This window comes from Choloepus didactylus, chromosome 7 (genome assembly GCF_015220235.1).
Source record: "Choloepus didactylus isolate mChoDid1 chromosome 7, mChoDid1.pri, whole genome shotgun sequence".
NCBI classification, from domain to species: domain Eukaryota; kingdom Metazoa; phylum Chordata; class Mammalia; order Pilosa; family Megalonychidae; genus Choloepus; species Choloepus didactylus.
This window is the reverse complement of record NC_051313.1, coordinates 108,905,346-108,924,313: the sequence shown is the minus strand read 5'-3', so window position 1 is coordinate 108,924,313 and position 18,968 is coordinate 108,905,346. Positions and strand designations below refer to the sequence as shown.

Sequence of the window (18,968 nt, the reverse complement as noted above, 5' to 3'; positions counted from 1 at the left end):
ATCTCTGAACCCTTTTTGCTCAGAGGATCTGTGATAGACTAGTGGAAATAAGGAACATACTTTGGAAAATGCTATTCTAAAAAGTATTTTGTCTCAGACATAAAAAATGAAACTTAAATTTAGGTATAATATATGTATGTGTGTGTGTGTATATATATGTATATATATATATGTGTACGTATATATATATATATATTTCTATTGAGATTGTTCACAAACCATACAATTGTCCAAAGGTCCAAAGTGTACAATCAGTTACCCATGATACCATCATACAGCTGTGCATCTATCACCACAATTAATTTTTTTTTCAATTTTTAGAACATTTTCATTACTCCAGAAAAGAAATAAAGACAAAAAAAAGAAACTCAAATCCTCTCATACCCCTAAACCCCCCCCTCCATTATTGATTCATAGTTTTGGTATAGTATATTTGTTACTGTTTATGAAAGAATGTTAAAATACTCATAACTGTAGTATATAGTTTGCAATAGTTATATTTTTTTCCTACATGCCCCTCTATTATTAACTTCTAGATATAGTGCCATACATTTGTTCTCGTTCATGAGAGAGATTTCTAATATTTGTACAGTTAATCAGGGACATTGTCCACCCCAAGATTCACTGTTTTATACATTCCCATCTTTTAACCTCCAGCTTTCCTTCTGGTGACATACGTGACTCTGAACTTACTCTTTCCACCACCTTCACACACCGTTCAGCACTGTTAGTTATTCTCACAACATGGTACCATCACCTCTGTCCATTTCCAAATCTTTAAGTTCACCCTAGTTGAACATTCTGCTCATAATAAGCAACAGATCCCAATTCTTTAGCCTCATTCTATATCCTGGTAACTTATATTTCATGTCTCTGAGTTTTACATATTATAATTAGTTCATATCAGTGACCCCGGCAATATTTGTCCTTATGTGTCTTATTTCACTCAATATAGTGCCCTCAAGCTTTCTTCTCAAACCTTTTTTTCTTAAGACAGTTTTGTTCACACACCATACATACCATCCTAAGTAAACAATCATTGGTTCCTTGTATAGTTACATATTTATGTATTCAGCACCATCGCCACTATCTATATAAGGACATTTCCATTTCTTCCACAAAGAAGGAGGAAGAGTCGAAGGTAGAGGGACAAAAGAAAAAGAGAGAGGAAAAAAAAAAACATGACAGCTAGAAAGCAACAAAAGGAAAGATAGCATTAAACTAAGGTAGAATAAAGAGTCAGACAACATCACGAATGCCAGGAGTCCCATACCCTTCCCCTATGTATCCCTCTCCCCCATATGCATTTAGCTTTGGTATATTGCCTTTGTTATATTAAAGGAAGCATAATACAGTGTTTCTGTTAATTATAGTCTCTAATTTGCATTGATTGTGTTTTCCCCCCAATCCCACCCTATTATTAACACCTTGCAATGTTGACATTCATTTGTTCTACCTCATGTAAAAACGTATTTGTACCTTTTATTACAGTTGTTGAGTACCCTAGGTTTCACTGAGTTATACAGTCCCAGTCTTTATCTTTCCTCTTTCGTTCTGGTGTCCACATGGTTCTAACCTTCCTCTTTCAACGATGCTCACAGTCATCTTTGCTCAGTGTATTTACATTGTTATGCTACTATCTCCCAAAATTGTTTTCCAAACCTCTCATTCCTGTCTTTTCCTTTCTGTCTTGCAGTGCTTCCTTTAGTGTCTCCTGTAGAGCAGGTATCTTGTTCACAAACTCTGTCATTGTTTGTTTGTCAGAGAATATTTTAAGCTCTCCCTCATATGTGAAGGACAGTTTTGCCAGATATAGGATTCTTGGTTGGTGGTTTTTCAGTATCTTAAATATATCACCCCACTTCCTTCTTGCCTCCAATGGTTGCTATTCAGAAATCCACACAGTCTTATCAAGCTTCCTTTCTGTGTGATGGATCGCTTTTCTCTTGATGCTTTCAGGATTCTCTCTTTATCTTTGACGTTTGATAATCTGATTTAAGTGTCTTGGCATAGGCCTATTCAGATCTATTCTGTTTGGGGTACGCTGCACTTCTTGGATCCGTAATTTTATGTCTTTCATAAGAGATGGGAAATTTTCATTGATCATTTCCTCTATTGTTGCTTCTGCCCCTTTTCCCTTCTCTTCTCCTTCTGGGACAACCATGACACATATATTCCTGCATTTCATTTTGTCTTTAAGTTCCGGGAGGCATTGGTCATATTTTTCCATTCTTTTCTCTATCTGTTCTTTTGTGTGTAGGCTTTCAGGTGCTTTGTTCTCCAGTTCCTGAGTGTTTTCTTCTGCCTCTTGAGATCTGCTGTTGTATGTTTCCATTATGTCTTTCATCTCTGGTGTTGTGCCTTTCATTTCCATAGATTCTGCCAGTTGTTTTTTCAAACTTTCGATTTCTCCCTTATGTATGCCCTGTGTTTTCATTATATGGTTCATCTCTTTTGCCATATCGTCCATAAACTTTTTGAGTTGATTTAGTATTAGTTGTTTAAATTCCTGTATCTCAGTTGAATTGTAAGTTTGTTCCTTTGACTGGGCCATAACTTCATTTTTCTTAGTGTAGGTTGTAGTTTTCTGTTGTCTAGGCATCTGGTTTCCTTGGTTATCCCAATCAGGTTTTCCCAGACCAGAACGGGCTCAGTTCTTAGAAGAAGGCAATAGTATCACATCTCCCTGAGGGTGTGTCTTAGAAGATTGGTACATCCTGTGAGGCCTCAAGTCACTATGTTTTCCACCCAGCAGGTGGCACCTATCAGCCTGTAGCTCCAGACTGGTGTAAGGAGGTGTGGCCTGTGGCTGTTTTCTCCCAGGCTCTGGGGTCTGGTTCTGAATGGAGGGCGGGTAGTAGAGCTGGGCCCCACCTCTTTCCTCATAGGGAAGATACCCCCACTTAGGGAGAGGTCATTAGCATTTGTATAGACTCTCTGCCTGTGCTGTCTCCACCCTTGTCTGGGTCAGAGCGCTTGGAACTGAAAATGACTGAGGCTTTCTCCACTGAGCCAAAAAAGGGACAGAAAGCCCCCTTCAGGGCCAGTCCTCAGCCACCCTCCAGCTCTCCAAGGTCAGTCATCACCAAAAGCCTCTGTCAGCTTGTTGGGGATTGGTAGCTTGTGTTGAGCAGTCCACGCTTGTTAATTAAAACCCATTTGGAGCTCAGCTGAGCTATATTTGCTTGCTGGGAGAGTGCTGCTCTCTAACACAGTGAGGCTTTGCAGTTCAGGCCGTGGGGAGAGGGGGTTCCTGGCTTGGATCTGCAGTTTTTACTTACAGATTTTATGCTGCGATCTCCCAATTCAGGTTGGTGTATGATGAGTGGAGAATCATGTTTGTCCCCCCGCAGTTATTCCAGATTATTTACTTGTTGTTCCTGGTTGTTTATTAGTTGTTCCAGGGGGACAAACTAGCTTCCACTCTTCTCTGTGCTGCCATCTTCTTCTGTCTCCCGGTATAATATATTTTTAAGATGATATACAGGACTGGCAGGAGTGCAGTGAAATTATTAGAACATCGCATATCATTGGAATCACAGTGATTTGGTACAACAGTTCCACATAGCTTTTTAACAGTATATGTCAAGCACTTACAAAAGTAAAAGTTTGTTCTTGGACTAAATTATCCCGTTTCTGAGATTCTACCTTAACAAGATAATCCAACATATAGAAAAACCCATAGGTATAATATTATTTAAAAGCAGTCTAAGTGTTTGCTTGCGGGAGCATAGTTTGATGTAGGTTATGGTTGAGGTGTTCCAAAATATTATAAATCCATTAAAAATTATGGTTCATAAAGTTCTGAAAATATGGTTAGTTTAAATTTAATCTGTTATGGTTCCAACTTTATAAAACAAATTAGTGTGAAAATAGTGTGCCAGAGTATGGTGAGATAAGGTGCTAGAATAGTGGATGGTTCTTTATTTTCCAAATTTTCTCTTTATGTGATTATATTAATTTTATAAATTTAACAACACCATTGGAGGTTTTATCACTATTTATTTATATCTGACATCCTATAGTAGGGCTACCACTACCCAATAAACCCACTCCCCTTAAGCATATGTACCATCAGTTCCAAATAGCAGTTGTCTCTCTTTTCACAACATGCTCTAACTAGAAGGACTTCTTATTAGAGTTCTCAGTAATTGTTTTTCTATCCCTTAGTGCCTTGAAAGAAACACCCTCAGGCTGGCATCTGTGGAGGAGTGTCAAAGCTGGAATCATGCCTTTCTTGAAGTGTTCTGCTTTGTTTTTTCATTACTTAAATGGAGTTCCTTCCCCAGCCGAGCTTGAAGGTAATTTCTCATTTCTTTAAAAGTGTACAACTTGTTTATAGTCTTACACTCCAAAGGTTTGGAATGAAGGTGATTTGCAAAAATGAAACCCAATTAAAAGATTAGACTATAGCAAATTGACAATGGTGATATACACATTTATAGAATAAAAGGCATATTTATATGTATATGAATGATTTTATATGGAATCAGTAAATGTATTATTAAACTTCTGTGTACATATTTTTAGATCTGCAAAGAACTTCTCCCATAAGGACCTTAGTTTTGCTTTCAAATATTAAAATGTTCAATTATATATTATTCATAAACTGGGCCCCTCAGATTTTAAAAAATGTAAATTCACAATTTGAACTGGTTTTTTATTGAAACATGTATAACATTAAAACTTGAGAGTACCCATAAATGCAAATGAATCTGATTTTAATGTGGAAATTGATTTGCTCTTTCATGGTTCTTTTCTATGCTCTGATCAATTTCGTAAAAGGGGTGTAAAAGTAAACTTAAAGTGTATTGTATCTCTTTATTCTCATAGCACCTGGCACAGGTCATAGAGTACCTACATGTAATACTTCTCTCTGAAAGTTGTTGATTGGCACCTCCATTCACCCACTTGCCCAGACACCATCCAGAATGGTTGAGACTCCCCAGCTGTTTTCAGTGATGATTAGATGAGTGTTTAAATCCATCTCTCATGATAAAACCATCTTACATTTCTGTACTGCTTTATACTTTTCCAGAGACCCATACATTATTTTTGTCATCTAACTTTCACCCTATGAAGTAGATGATGCCAGTATATATGTATATGTATATACCATTTTACAAATGGTAAAGCTGAGGCACCAGGAAATAGTGACCAATTTGAGGTAGTGGTCACCTAACTCCACTTTATCTATTGTGTCATTTTCCATGAATCCCTACTATGTGTTATCTTGTTAAATCCCTACATGCTATATACCTAGCAAATTGAAACTCTCATAATATTTTTTTAAGCTCTGCTAATTACTTACTTCCATGCAGGATCTACTCTTAGTTGTTATAAGTATTACAGTTTTCTTATTCTTCTCCATTTCAGCTACTGGAACAAGCCATTTTGATCATTTATGTCACTATCTTTCCCTACCAAACAACCTCATTTGCCTTTTTCAAGAAAATAGTGAGATAATGAATTCACTTATTGAAAGGTAATGATTATAAACTCTTCTTCATTATACTGATAATTAACACAGAACCAGACTAGTTTATCACATGTGGCAAAAATCTCAAGTACTGAGCCTGGCAGAATTGAACCCATATAATTCAGACTACAATGATTAGGCCTTCTTTGTCTCCCTTTTGGTAGGATTTTTGCCAAGCTAGTGAATTGCATACACAGATTTGCATGAAAGGGGAGTAGTAATAAAAATACTTATTTCTATATGTGAACTTACTTGTTGGGACTTTGTTCCATAGATTTTTGGAGCTGAAAGAAATCTTCAGAGTGACCTATTCCAGTACCCTCACTTTATATTTGAGAAAATTGAAGCCTAGAGAAATTGACCTGTTTAAGAATCATGTTAATCTTGAAGACGATTGTATAAAAATGTAGCTTATGAGAGGTGACAATGGGATTGGGAAAGCCATAAGGACCACACTCCCCTTTGTCTAGTTTATGGATGGATGAGTAGAAGAATGGGGGAAGGAAGCAAACAAACAAAGGCACCCAGTGTTCTTTTTTGCTTTAATTGCTCTTTTTCACTTTAATTGTTGTTCTTGTTGTTTTTGTGTGTGTGGTAATGAGGGTGTCAGGGATTGGTTTTGGTGATGAATGCACGGCTGTGTGGTGGTGCTGTGAGCGATCAAATGTACAGTTTGTTTTGTGTGGCTGCGTGGTGTGTGAGTATATCTCAATAAAATGAATATTAAAAAAAAGAATCATGTTAAATTAATGACTGAGTTAAGGTTAAAACATGGATGTTTTAGCTCCACATAATGAGTTTGTCATTAATTTAGACAGGTCTTTCCAGAATGTGCAAATTAGCTGAGTTATCGTGTATGTAGCTGCAAATTAATATATTAGGCATTCTGGCTTTTAGAAAACCACAAGTCATCTTCTGACTTTAAAAGTTGCAGACAAAAAATGTTACTTCTCCAAGCTTCTTTTGGTGCGGTAGATCTATTAAGCCACGAGGAGTATTTCTTGTTGAATTTAGAGGGGAAAAAACATTCTAATTCTAGTCCTTTAAAAGTAAAAATGTTTTGTGTTTTCTCCCTGTGTTTACATTAAAGTTGGTGTCATAACAATGAAGTTAAAAGATATTTGGAAGGTGAAAGAGACGCTATAAGGTAAGTTAAAGATTGTCAAACATTAGGGGACAGAGAGGATGTAAGATATAAGTACTGTATTCCTTCAAAACTGACTTCCCAAGCTTCAGTGATTCCAAGAAGTTTGAATTCTTGTCCTCATATTTCTTCTTAGATGAGACTGTAAATTTTGTAAAAGAATCAGAATTATGAATACAAATGTACTGAAGTGCATTGTTCTTGGCAGAGGAAGAAGATAAAATTATATTTTGGAATATTTGCTTTCAAAAAAACATAGATCTTTTTTTTTTAAGTTTTTCTTAGCTCATTTTTTTAAAAAATCTTTTATTATGGAAAATTTCAAAGTATACAAAAGTGGAAAGAATATTATAATGAGGCCCCATGTACTTGTCACTCAGCTTTAGTAAATGTCAAATCATGGCCATTTTTGTTTTTATTTTTTCAATTTATTTGTTTGAACCAGGATCCAAAAAAGGTTGAATATGTGGCAATTAGTTGACAGGTCTTTTAAGGATCTTTTAAATTATAGATTCCTTCTCCTGTGTATTTGTTGAAGAAATGGAGTCATTTTTCCTATAGAGATTTTCATAGCCTCAGTTTTTCTGTTTATGTCTTCTTGGTGTTGTCATTTAATGTGTTTTCCTAAAAGCTGTTACCTATAATTAGCTCTTGGAGGCTTGATTAGGTTAAGGTTCAAATTCAACTTGGATTTTTGTTTCCTAATACTTTTTAGGTGGTATGTGTACCTTCATGAGAGGCACATGTGATGTGTGATCATCTTCCTTGTTAGTAGATTTTTATAATTATGGCCTTTGTTTCATTAGTGATTACAGAATGATAATATTTTAATTCTATCTTTTGTTTGTTTGTTTATTAGCAGAAATAGTTTCTCTATAAAAAGGAACTTTCCCTCAACTCTTTAGTCATCTGAAGTAGTTTTTTCATCATAGGCAGGATAAATATTTGATTCTTCCCCTTTATTTAGCAGTTTTCAGAATAAAGAGTTGGTTTCCTAGCATCTTCCAAAGGTGACCTGTGAGTTTTGTGACCTTTTTGGTTTTGTTTGTTTTTAGTATCATATGAACTTATGTTTGTGTGTCTATCCATTGCAGTTACTGTTTCTATTGATACTTAAATTATCCCATCTTTGGCCCCTGGATGTCTGTAAGTCCTTTTGATCCCAGTAATCTTTGCGTACTTCTTTGCTTTCTGGTATGACTGGTTGTCCCAGGCTCATCTTGTACATTTCCTTTCCCAGACCTGGCATCAGCATTTTCTCCAGTGAGTCTGGGATCCCTGTAATGGGAAATGGTATTTTAAAATCCCAGCTGGATAGTAGAATGCATGTGGCTACTGGGGAGGTCATTGTTTCCTAGCCTTTTCAGTGGACAGAGCCAGGATTTTTTATTTTTATATTTTTGAGATAAAACACATCATGATTTCATACTGCAATCTCCAATTCAAATTTGGAATTACAGGATTTTCTTTTTCTTTTTCTTAATTCTTCAGCTAAGACAGCAGAAGAGACGATTTATTATACGTGTTACATTAGGCCACAACTGAGAACAGAACTAGTCCAGAATGTCACAGGCCCACGGCAAAGGACCAAGAATTACAGAATTTTTACTTCTTTGATTTTATCTCTTTTTTTCTTATGTTTAAAATCTTAATTCCTAATGGCAATAATAGACTTACTTATTTTCTTTGTCCTATAATAACTTCAAAATACAATATCAGCAATAGTATTACTGAAAACAGTTAAGTGTTTTGTTTTTTGTTTTTTTTTGTTTGTTTGTTTAAGTATATCCCACCAGGGATCTGCCATCAAATTACTGTTTTAAAGGTACTTGAAATGGTTTTTCTCTGTGTGCTACGCCACCAATTGGATACATAGTTAGGTTCATTTGTTTAGTTTGGCTTTCTATTTTTATATATTGCCTTTTTTCCAGTTTTGTTTTATAATTATTTGAAATCTTTACTTGGTTCCATAGTCAAATCTATAAAGCAAATCAAGTTTCCTTCCTTGTCCTCTCCCACCTCCACCTCATTTTTTCCCTTCCCCTTTAGATAACTGACTTTTTTAGTTTTTGGTCTGTCTGTCTTTTTAAATGTAAAAAAGATAGATATTCATGTGTAAGCTTCTCCTCCACCTTGCACCATTCTTCATTCCTTTTTACATTAGCTCTCTTCAGATTCTGTAGTAAGCTGTGCTATACTGGGTGATAACAGATGTGTTTCATCTCCTTGGTTCTGCTAAATACAAATCGATAAAATCCATAAAAATCAATAAACTAAAGGAGATTAACTCTTCTATTTGTTTGCTTTTACAAACATCCTATCCCAAATCCAGAGACGGTAATTCCCAGTTTTATTAAGTTGAATTACATGAAATTCCACTTTATAAGTCAAAAATGGTTGAGTACCAGCAGTCTCATAATATTGTTTGGTCCTATGGTCAGAAAGTTCTTATTATGTGGAACAATAGTTCTCAACTTGAGATATACATCAGAATAATGTTAGGAACTTTTAAAAAATACTCAGACCCTTACCTATCAAATTTGCTTTCTCTAAAATTTGGTTCTGTTCTAGTTTGCTAATGTTGCCGGGATGCAAAACACCAGAAATGGATTGACTTTTATAAAGGGGGTTTATTTAGTTACACAGTTACAGTCTTAAGGCCATAAGGTGTCCAAGGTAATGCATCAACAATCGGGTACCTTCACTGGAAGATGGCCAATGGCGTCTGGAAAACCTCTTAGCTGGGAAGGCACATGGCTGGCGTCTCCTCCAGGTTCTGATTTCAAAATGGTTTTTTCCCAGGACATTCCTCTCTAGGCCGCAACTCTTCTTCAAAATGTCACTCTGAGTTGCTCTTGGGGCGTTTGTCCTCTCTTAGCTTCTCCAGAGCAAGAATCTGCTTTTGACAGCTGTCTTCAAACTGTCTCTCATCTGCAGCTCCTCTCTCACCTCCTGGGAATTCTTCAAAGTGTCCCTCTTGGCTGTAGCAAAGCTCCCTCCTTCTGTCTGAGCTTATATAGTGCTCTAGTAAACTAATCAAGGCCCACACTGAATGGACAGGTCCACACCTCCATGGAAATTATCCAGCCAGAGTTATCACCCACAGTTGGGTGGGACACATTTCCATGGAAACAGCATAATCCAAACGTTCCAACTTAATCCCCACTAATATGTCTGCCCCACGAGATTGCATCAAAGAACATGGCTTTTTCTGAGGGACATAGTATATACAAACCAGTACAGGGTCCCAGCATGATATTCCTCAAAAATTCCCCAAGTGATTCTGGTATGCCACCCTGATTAAGAACTGCTGTTTAAAGTAATTCCCCCTCAGTTTAAATCCATTCATTGCAGTAGGTAAAGCAGTGAAAGGCTGTACAGCCTTGTTTGTGCTGGGTGGGTGTATGCACATGGAAGTACCTGTCACTCAGAGTGGGTCCTTGAATACTAGGTGGATTGTCTGAATTAACTTGTCACAGAATCAAGTGGTCTGGTAGCTCTAATTAAAGAAAATATATCTATTCTGCTTTCTTTCCTCCAACTCATTTCTGCCTTCACATGTTCCCAATGAGCCTGCATGTCCCCTCTGTCTTCTGTCACCTAAGTTCTGTGTTTGGGCTCTGTATCACAGTGTTGTCTAGGGCAACAGAAATGAGTTACTTCTTCTGCCCCTCCCTTTCTTCTCAGAGCTACCAAATTTCCACTTAAATGGGATAAACACTAAGCACCATCACTACTGTCCTGATCATTTATTCCGAGCTCTTCAAGTAAACATGTGAACCTAAGGCACAATATCATTTAAGAATACTCTTGTACCACTGGTAGTACATGGAAGTACATGATCAAAACCTTCCTTTACTTGTTTTGACTAAATTGACTTTTCCTGTCACTATAATATGACTTCATGTTAACAGGTTCTTTTTCCTTTTAGCTATCCAAGAGAACCTAACAAACTAATAGACCTTCCAGAGGATTACAGCAGCCTCATTAATCAAGCATCTAATTTCTCGTAAGTTTTGATACTAGAGTATTGGCATTTTCTCCCACTGGAAACACTCACTCCCTCACCTCTCTACAAAGAATTTGAGAGATTTCATATTGATGTTTGTTTTATTTGGGTAGAGAAATAATAACATTGGTAGTTGGTAGCTCTTTACGCTGCCTAGCTTGTAAAAAAAAAAATATATATATATATATATATGTGTGTGTGTGTATATATATATATATAAAAGATAGTGACAGGATGGTAGTTTGATACATGAAAGATTATCTGCATGACAATTTGCACTTTAAAATAATAAGAGCCCTTAGCAATTTTTAATATATTAGCAAATATTTGGCATACGAGCAGCATAAAGAATAATACAGCAAGTGCTCATGTACCGAACACCTAGTGTAAGAAATAAAACATTACCTAGACAGTTGAAGTTCCCTGTGGATCCCTTCTCTGTTGCATCTTCCCCCTTCCCCTGCGGAGATCTTACTGTTCTCAATGTGTTGGGCATTCCTATACATTTATACCTTAACTACATATCTTTATACAATATCAGTGTATTAATTATTAACATATAATTAATTGTATAATTCTATTCTGTATTATATAATTGATATATAATAATAATATTTAACCAGCATTATTTTGTATGTTTCAGGCCTTCATTAAATGGCATTGTACTGTACATATTCTACAGCTTTTTTCACTCATTATTCTTTGTAGGATTCATTCATGTAGATGCATTAACTTTAATGCATTGATTTTCACTGCTATATAGTATTTCATTACATGGCAATAACACCATTTATTTCTCTTTTCTCATATTAATGACTGTTTCCAGTTTGGGGTTCTTAAAAACAATGCTGCTATAAACATCATTGTACATGTTTTTTTGTGTAAGTATGTGAGAAGTTCCCTGTTCTAGGAATAAATTTGACTGGGCCAACTCCAGCTCTACTTGATACTGTAAAATTCTTTTCCAAAGTGCTTTTACCACCATGGGCTATTTAGCCATTCTTTAAAAGAAATGACTTGTGTTTCCTTTGTCCTGTGGAGGTGCCCCAAATCAGGTGGTGATAAAAGCAGAGCCCCAACTCTGTGCCTTGTTTGTGGAACCCTGCTGTGCTCTCAGAGCTACTGCTGTCAGACTGAACTGGAAGGGGAGGACGTAGGAGCTTGCACAGCTCACACCTACTCCTGTGGCTCAGGGGTGGGCATATTCCTTAGGTAAGACCCTGTGGTGAGTTTTTTAGCTTTGGATCTGCCTCAATATATGCCTGGTGAGGGGTTGGCACAAGACCACCATTCTCATGTGTTTTGTTCATTTGGAGAACATGGAGAGCCGTATCTCCTCACGTTTCACATTTGGCTCATGCTGACTCTGTGATGCCACTCCTAGCCCTGATTTTCTACCCAAATCCAGTCAGAATTACCCTTCTATTGTATCCTCATGGTTTTTGGATTTTACCTCTATTCATACATGTCACAGACTGGCATATAGTTGTGTGCATTCAACAATGTACAACAAATATGTATTTGCTACCTACTAGATACCAGGCATTGGGAATACAGTAGTCACCAAAGCAGACAAAATCTCTGCCTTCATGGAGCTCATTTGCCTGGTGAGGGAGTCAGAAAATAAACAAGACTGGTAAGAAGAATATACATTCTAGTATGTTAGTGATATATGCTGAGGTAAAAAATTAAGCAGGGAGAGATACATGAAATGGCAGCTAGGGGCATTGAATTTTAGATAGGGAGCCAGGGAATGGTCACTTGAAGATGACTTTTGAGTAAAGATATAAAGAAAAGAGGGGGAAATTGTTTCAGGAAGGGAATAGCAAGGAGACCGGTGTCGCTGGATTGGAATGCACAAGGGGAGAGTCATGAGGTCTGTATGTCCTAGTAAGATCTGAGTGAGATGAAAGCCATTTCAGAGTTTGGAGCAGAGAAGTGACATGAGTTTAGCTTCTCTGGGGCATAGGTTAATCATGTCTTAATATCTTAGTATCCCTCAGTGCCTGACAATTTCTTGTATGTAAGAGGTTCTCAGTAAATGTTTGTGGAATTAAACTGAATTATTAATGCCAAAAAAAAAATTTTAATGTCAGATCTCTGAAAGGGATCAGAGAACAAATTTTTAAATAGCCCTTGGAAGAAAGGTAAAAATAGCATTTTTTCCTTATCTAGTATATTTCATCATATTAGTGGTTAAATTTAGTACCTATATTATGTTTAGAAGTTAACTATCTTTTTGACACTTAAGTGTGTTTTAAATGCTGTTATCACTTGAGCTACCTGATTGCTAATCCTAGATGTCCCTCCCCATCTCTGTATTGATTTACAATACAGTCATTTTTATTACAGTCACCATCATTTTAGTTATTTAGAAAACTTAGGTAGATTTGTTGATACTTTGAAGTGTCTCTTTGCTGTAAATGCTAATTCTTCTCTTTCAACACTGGTTTTACTTACTTTTATAAGGCTTCAGTCTATTTAGAACTGAATCTTAATTATCAGTGAATAAATGGTGTGTTTAAATGGTCTTTCTACAGAGTACGGGAATGTCAGGTGCTATTCTTAGCTGGCAAAACCAAAGGCTGTTTTTATGCTCCTCCGTACCTTGATGACTACGGGGAGACTGACCAGGGACTCAGGTAAGGGCCCATCCTCGGGGGCTGGCTTGGTTAACTCTGGGCCTCCAGAGCCCTTCAGTACAGAATGAATGAAAGATGGGCCATGTGGTTCTGCAGTCAGCCTGCTGACAACCAAGGAGGTGTGGGTGATTCTGGCAGAGGTGGCTATGTTGATCTGTGGGCTCTATTCAGAGGATGGCAACATGGCTGAAGAGTTTGGCATGAGGGTTATCAGGATAAAGAAGGGAAAAGAATAGGACAGAGTGCAACTTGTTCCATTTATCACTTATAAGAATTATGTGAATTGTCTTGCCATCTACAGCATCAGCACTTTATGAGGCTAGCCCATTCTGACTTGTGTGGCTTTATGTTGGCATGACTGATGTTCTTTGAGTGACATAAAAGAGCAAATCAATTTAATTGATAGGAGATGTGCTTATCTTATTAGGCAAGAATCTGGGAGACAGATTTAGAACACTCAGGACAATATAACAGTATTTTGAAGTTTTGTCAACTCCTACTCTGGTAGCTTCTATTATATTGTAAGCAAAATGCTAACAGTTCCCTCAAGCATTTTTAAAGAACCTTTTTTAGACTATCTGTTGTTCTCCAAAGGAAGTGAAAGTTTTAACTTGGATAATACTGTTCAGGCTTGGGGCAGAATGTGAAGGTCTGGAACCAAGGCACAATAAATAGCTGCCTCAGGCCCTTGCCTGCAAGGTTATGGGCATTTGCCACCTTCCAATGGGTTTGGGGTGCAGGCTTTGGTAGGAGGAGCCCCGGTTAGAGAACAAGAGTATTGGTGAGCTCTGAATTGGAAGCAGAAGTGCACAGCTCAGTGCACTTGACCTAGGCATAAAATCAGCAAAGCCTGTGCTTATGATTAAATTAGACCCTGAAGTTACTCATATTTGGCTGCTTTGCTTAGACTTTGTGGCTAAAAGATTTAGCACTCTGAGGAATATTTTACTGCTGTAATCCCCCTTCGACCCTCTTCCTCTACTCCCCCTTTTCTTTCACATTTACCAATAAAATGGATAATGAATGGGTAGTTGTAGCCTCTCAACCCAAACCCTCCTGTTTCACCCTCACTTTAGGTAAAGTGTAGCTTGTGTACTTTTCCCTCTTCTTTTCAATAAATACTTATTCCCCTTCAGCTGTTCCTAGCAAACTTTCAAAGCTAAGTTGTTACATCCACAGTTCCATAACAAAGAGAAAATTTGTACAGGGTCTAAAGCCAATTATTTATAATATTTCCTACGTCAAGAAGGGTTGGATTATAGTATATGAATAATAGAATGCATCCTGAGTAATATATGACTTTTTTTTTTTTTAGGCGGGGAAATCCTTTACATTTGTGCAAAGAGCGCTTTAAGAAGATTCAAAAGCTCTGGCAGCAGCACAGTATCACAGAGGAGATTGGACATGCACAGGAAGCAAATCAGACACTGGTTGGCATTGATTGGCAACATTTATAATTTCTTCACTACCAAAAACATAAATTTTGATTTTTGTAACCCAGCTGGCTTTTCAAGAAAGAGAATAGGAAATAAGGTCTGCTGAATTTGGAAATAAATTCTTTATTTAAGCTTTCCTTCCCAGTTTTATTTTTATAGTTTCTGGCTCTAGGGATTAGATGAAAATCATCTTTCATCAGCAGATTCCTTTGTATCATTTGCTATTTCCCTCCATTTGTAACTTCTCAGGTTTTAGGATTCAGTAAGGCTTCTCTTCCTGGTTCTAGAGCCCGTGATGGAAGTCCAACTGACTCTGGCTGTTTCCAGTAATCTAAGCCATTTTACGTTATCGACTATAGCAAACTGTAGGCCTGAAGCTGATTCAACAGAGGCAGAAAATAAAGTCTCTGGTGTTTGGTGTCACACTTCCTGGTCCTTCTCAGTGACTCTCAGCACTGGGATTTGGTTTGATTTTCCCCTCTGCTAAAGGGATCCTAACTCTTAAGAGCAAAGCAGTTGATTATGAAGGTATCCATCGATTACAGGAAGATTGGAAGACACTCGTGAGTGAGGAGCCCATGGGGAAGCTGGGGGCAAGGTGATTTCTAAGTATGCTGGGTGGTTTTTCACTGCTTTTCTCCATAGGTTCACCATGATTAAATTTAAAATTTTAAGACCAGGGTTCTCCCTCTATAAGTGGATTTTAAACATTTAAACATGTAGAAGGGTGACTTATTTTTTTCTTTTTTTGGTGAGACTTTTGGCTTTGAGAGAAAAATGTTAAAGGGCTTTTTGAAAATTTGATAAATATCCTAACTTTTCAGGTGGTAACATTCTCTGGTATCATTTCTAAGACAAAATTGAGAGCATGTATGCATCTACAATCAAACACTAGCAAAAAAAAAATGAGACTGAGACCCTGGATTTTGAGTTCCCCCACTCCCACCTCTACCATCATTTCCTGGAATAAGTGAATCACTACTTACCTGCTGGCTCACTTAGTTCATTCCTAGGACTGCCTGTGCACTCAGGCTTTTTTTTTTTCTTTTTTCTTTTTAAACATTGTTCTGTAAGAGGTGCCTTCCTAGAATGATAGTCACTTAGTAAAATAACTTACAGCTATTATATACCACATGACCACTCTCAAATGGTACATGTGCTAAAAGCTTAAATACTAGCAGAGAGTGATTGCAGATTTAGTGAAGGAATAAATTCTGGGCCTCTCTAAGGTAGGCTAAAGGGCAAATAAATAATAAGAGGCTCTTGGATTTCTTTTAACCAATGCAAGAGCCCTTTCACTCAGTTTTCTTTGAACTGCATTTATAAGTTCCTTTACACTCACCTTTGTCCACTCCACAGAACACCCAGGAGGAAGGTCAGAAATCCAAACCTTAGGCTAAAATAAGTATGGATATGGAAGTAGCTTTCACTGTTTTCCTCTCCAACGTACTGTGTGAAAGAGCCTCCTCCTCTTGGAAGGGTGATATGAGCCATTCTTGCTTGGGACTGGCTTACCCAGCTTAGAGGAAGACCAACAGGAAGAAAATAAATTAAAATCCAGTTCTCTGCCCCCTTTTTTTGGCCTTTCTTCCTTTTATAAGATCCGGTTATTTGGGCTATGGATGGTATAATAATTTAATGTTTATTTTGGTCTTTGTCACATCCTGGTTCCTTCAAGCTTCTTTTGGCTTTTCTCCATAGGTTCACCATGCTTAAATTTAAAATTTGAAGACCAGGGTTCTCCCTCTATATGTGGATTTTAAACATTTTCACCAAATCATAACAATCCTCCTTCAGGCCTTATTTCATGGACACCTGGAATTAACAGAGGATGTCCCTGGATTCCATTCTCTGAAAATGAATTCACTAAAATAGCAACATACACACACATTTATCTTCTGGTGTGTGCACTGTTAAGCTAGTTGTCTTCCCTACCTAACGAATCATCTTGGTTTTATGATTTGTTCCGCATGTATTATGTTTATTGTAGAAATGTTTATATAACATATGCTTTCCATATCAGGGAAAAACATATCTGTTTAATAAATTGGCTATAACTTTAATATCTATGGACAACTTGTAAAATTTGGAATGTATCATATGTAAAAAGTTTAAAGATATCCTCCAAATAAATGCTTTAGGTGTTGACATTAGCTTGGATCGGCCTACATCATCTTTCTGTTTTGTTTCTCATTCTTAAATACCTTGGAAGTGTCCCCCACGTCACCTTGCTACAAGTAAAGTGGGACATCTGAATTAGCTTGAAATTTAAGATGCTTATATGATTAGTGTCAGTTATGGCCATTAGCCAAACCATCTTGACCTTCCCAGAAAAAGCTGGATCATCATTTCAGGGGATTAAGTTTCATATTCATTGGTTATGACAGCTTGTGACCTTTCTGAACAATTATTGTCCTCAAATCACGGGAAAGCAGGGCACTCAAAGTCTGTAGCTTATTGTAAGACCTGTCTCCTGGTTTAAACTCTTCTTGTGTTCATCCTTACCTGCTGCTTTCTGGGTCCTTGTCCTTACACAGTCCCCAAACATTTCCTGCATATGAGAGACCCACGTGTAGGAAGGAATTGTCACTGTATATGTAGGTGAGTCATTGCCTATGAGAGCTCTGTTACGCGTTTCAAAGTCTTAAAAGGAAAGCACCAAACTAAAAAAGCAGTGTTTCCATGTGTGCTTTCCCTGCCTTCTGATAATCAGTGCTGCTCCCTGGTGTTGATGTCTTCAGTACCAGGACTCCTTGATGCCCTCTGACCTGTTCCTTGCTGTGCCCTACTCTCTTTTTTTTTTTAAAATCAGGTTTATTGAGGTATGTTTTACAAACAGAAAAATTCACCCTTTCAAGTGTACAGTTTTATGCATTTTGACAAATGCATGCAGTTGTTTAAGAACCACCACAATCAAGAAATGGAACAGTTCATTGCTCCAGAAGGTCCTCTCATGCCTCTTTGTAGTCATCTTGTCTCCCCCAGTCCCTGGCAACCACTAATTTTTTTATTTTTGTTGTGCCTTTTCTAGAACGTTACATAAATGAAATTATATTATGTGTAGCCTTTTCACTCTGGCTTCTTTCCCTAAGAAGGACAATGCATTTGCAACCATCCAGGTCCTTGTGTTCTTTTTATCGCTGAGTAGTATTCTGTTGTTTAGATGTTTGTGTACACATCAGGTGGAGAACATTTCGGCAATTTGGGGGACTATGAATAAAGCTGCCATAAATGTTTGTGTTTTTGTGTGACCCCAAGTTTTCATTTCCCTTGGGGAAACAGCTAGGCATTGTCACTTATATCTCAATCTTCCATTCCACACCATCCTAGGAGCATAATTCTCTAATCTCTAACTTTGCTCTTTGCACCCATCCTCAGTTTTGGAGGACAGGAAATAATGTCAAAGGTGAGGACTGATGTTTCCTCCCTTCAAGCAGATTTTATATTCAGTAAGAACTGAAAAGACATCTGTTTTCTTCTCTGGACTTCCATTATGTTCTGCAGACACATTTCTATTCCTAACATATGGTGCCGCTGGCTGGCCACAGTGTCACTGGACATCCAGGAGCTGGTGAGTGAGAAGCCTTAATTAACTTGGTCCACCCCTGTCCCTGTCTAAGCTGCAAACCTGCTGGCCTAGCATCACATCCAGGTGCCCAGAAAAGGAGGGGCAGGGAAGCGTGCAGAGCATGCACCTAATCTTATTAACCCACATTGAGGTTACTCTGAGTTTATTTGCTGGCATTGGTGCCTGCTCCCTCTCCCCACTGGCCTCAGTGCTCAATGCCTGCCCCTTCTTAGTTCTGGACTTCAAACACATTTTAAGAGGCTATGGGTTCTTGAACTGAGACCACAATTTCCAGCTTGCCCCTCTTCCTAAATTTTCAGAATAAGTAGCCATTCCCTGCTTCTTCTCTACGAAGTGTTTTAAAAATGAAAGTCCTAAAGCCCTGTCTTGATCTCTTACCATAGACCAGGGGCAGGCTGGCAGAACTTTTAAAAACTGGCTGAGTCTCCTGGAAGAAATGAATTTACACTGACCCTAGGAAAGACTAAATGAGGTGAGACACAAGGAAGAACCTGGTACCAGAGTCTTGCTGAGCACAGGTGTAGTGGTCAAAAGAGATGGGCCAGGTTTCTCCAGCAGTTACCTGGCTACCTGAGAAAACCCTTTAAGTTGCCAATAACCTACATTTTTCTGTATCAACTGGTGAAGAAATTTGTCATAGGATCAGTTTGCCCTCGGTCCTCCCAGCAG

General features: G+C 37.7%; 1 protein-coding gene across 9 annotated transcripts in view; it reads left to right on the top strand.

The window, feature by feature from the left end:
* Positions 1-16,863, top strand: part of UBR2 (ubiquitin protein ligase E3 component n-recognin 2) — a 177,350-nt gene extending 160,487 nt beyond the window's left edge. For 8 of the 9 annotated variants that reach the window (XM_037844916.1, XM_037844915.1, XM_037844917.1 and 5 more), the window contains 7 exons: positions 4,171-4,301; positions 5,377-5,485; positions 6,570-6,626; positions 10,555-10,632; positions 11,674-11,844; positions 13,173-13,274; positions 14,590-16,863. In XM_037844916.1, coding sequence (XP_037700844.1) covers positions 4,171-4,301; positions 5,377-5,485; positions 6,570-6,626; positions 10,555-10,632; positions 11,674-11,844; positions 13,173-13,274; positions 14,590-14,731 — 790 coding nt within the window. In that variant the 3' untranslated portion in view covers positions 14,732-16,863. Of the gene's footprint in view, positions 1-4,170; positions 4,302-5,376; positions 5,486-6,569; positions 6,627-10,554; positions 10,633-11,673; positions 11,845-13,172; positions 13,275-14,589 lie in introns of those variants that run through there. The other variant, XM_037844922.1, reaches the window with a different exon arrangement.
* Positions 16,864-18,968: the final 2,105 nt, after the last annotated feature.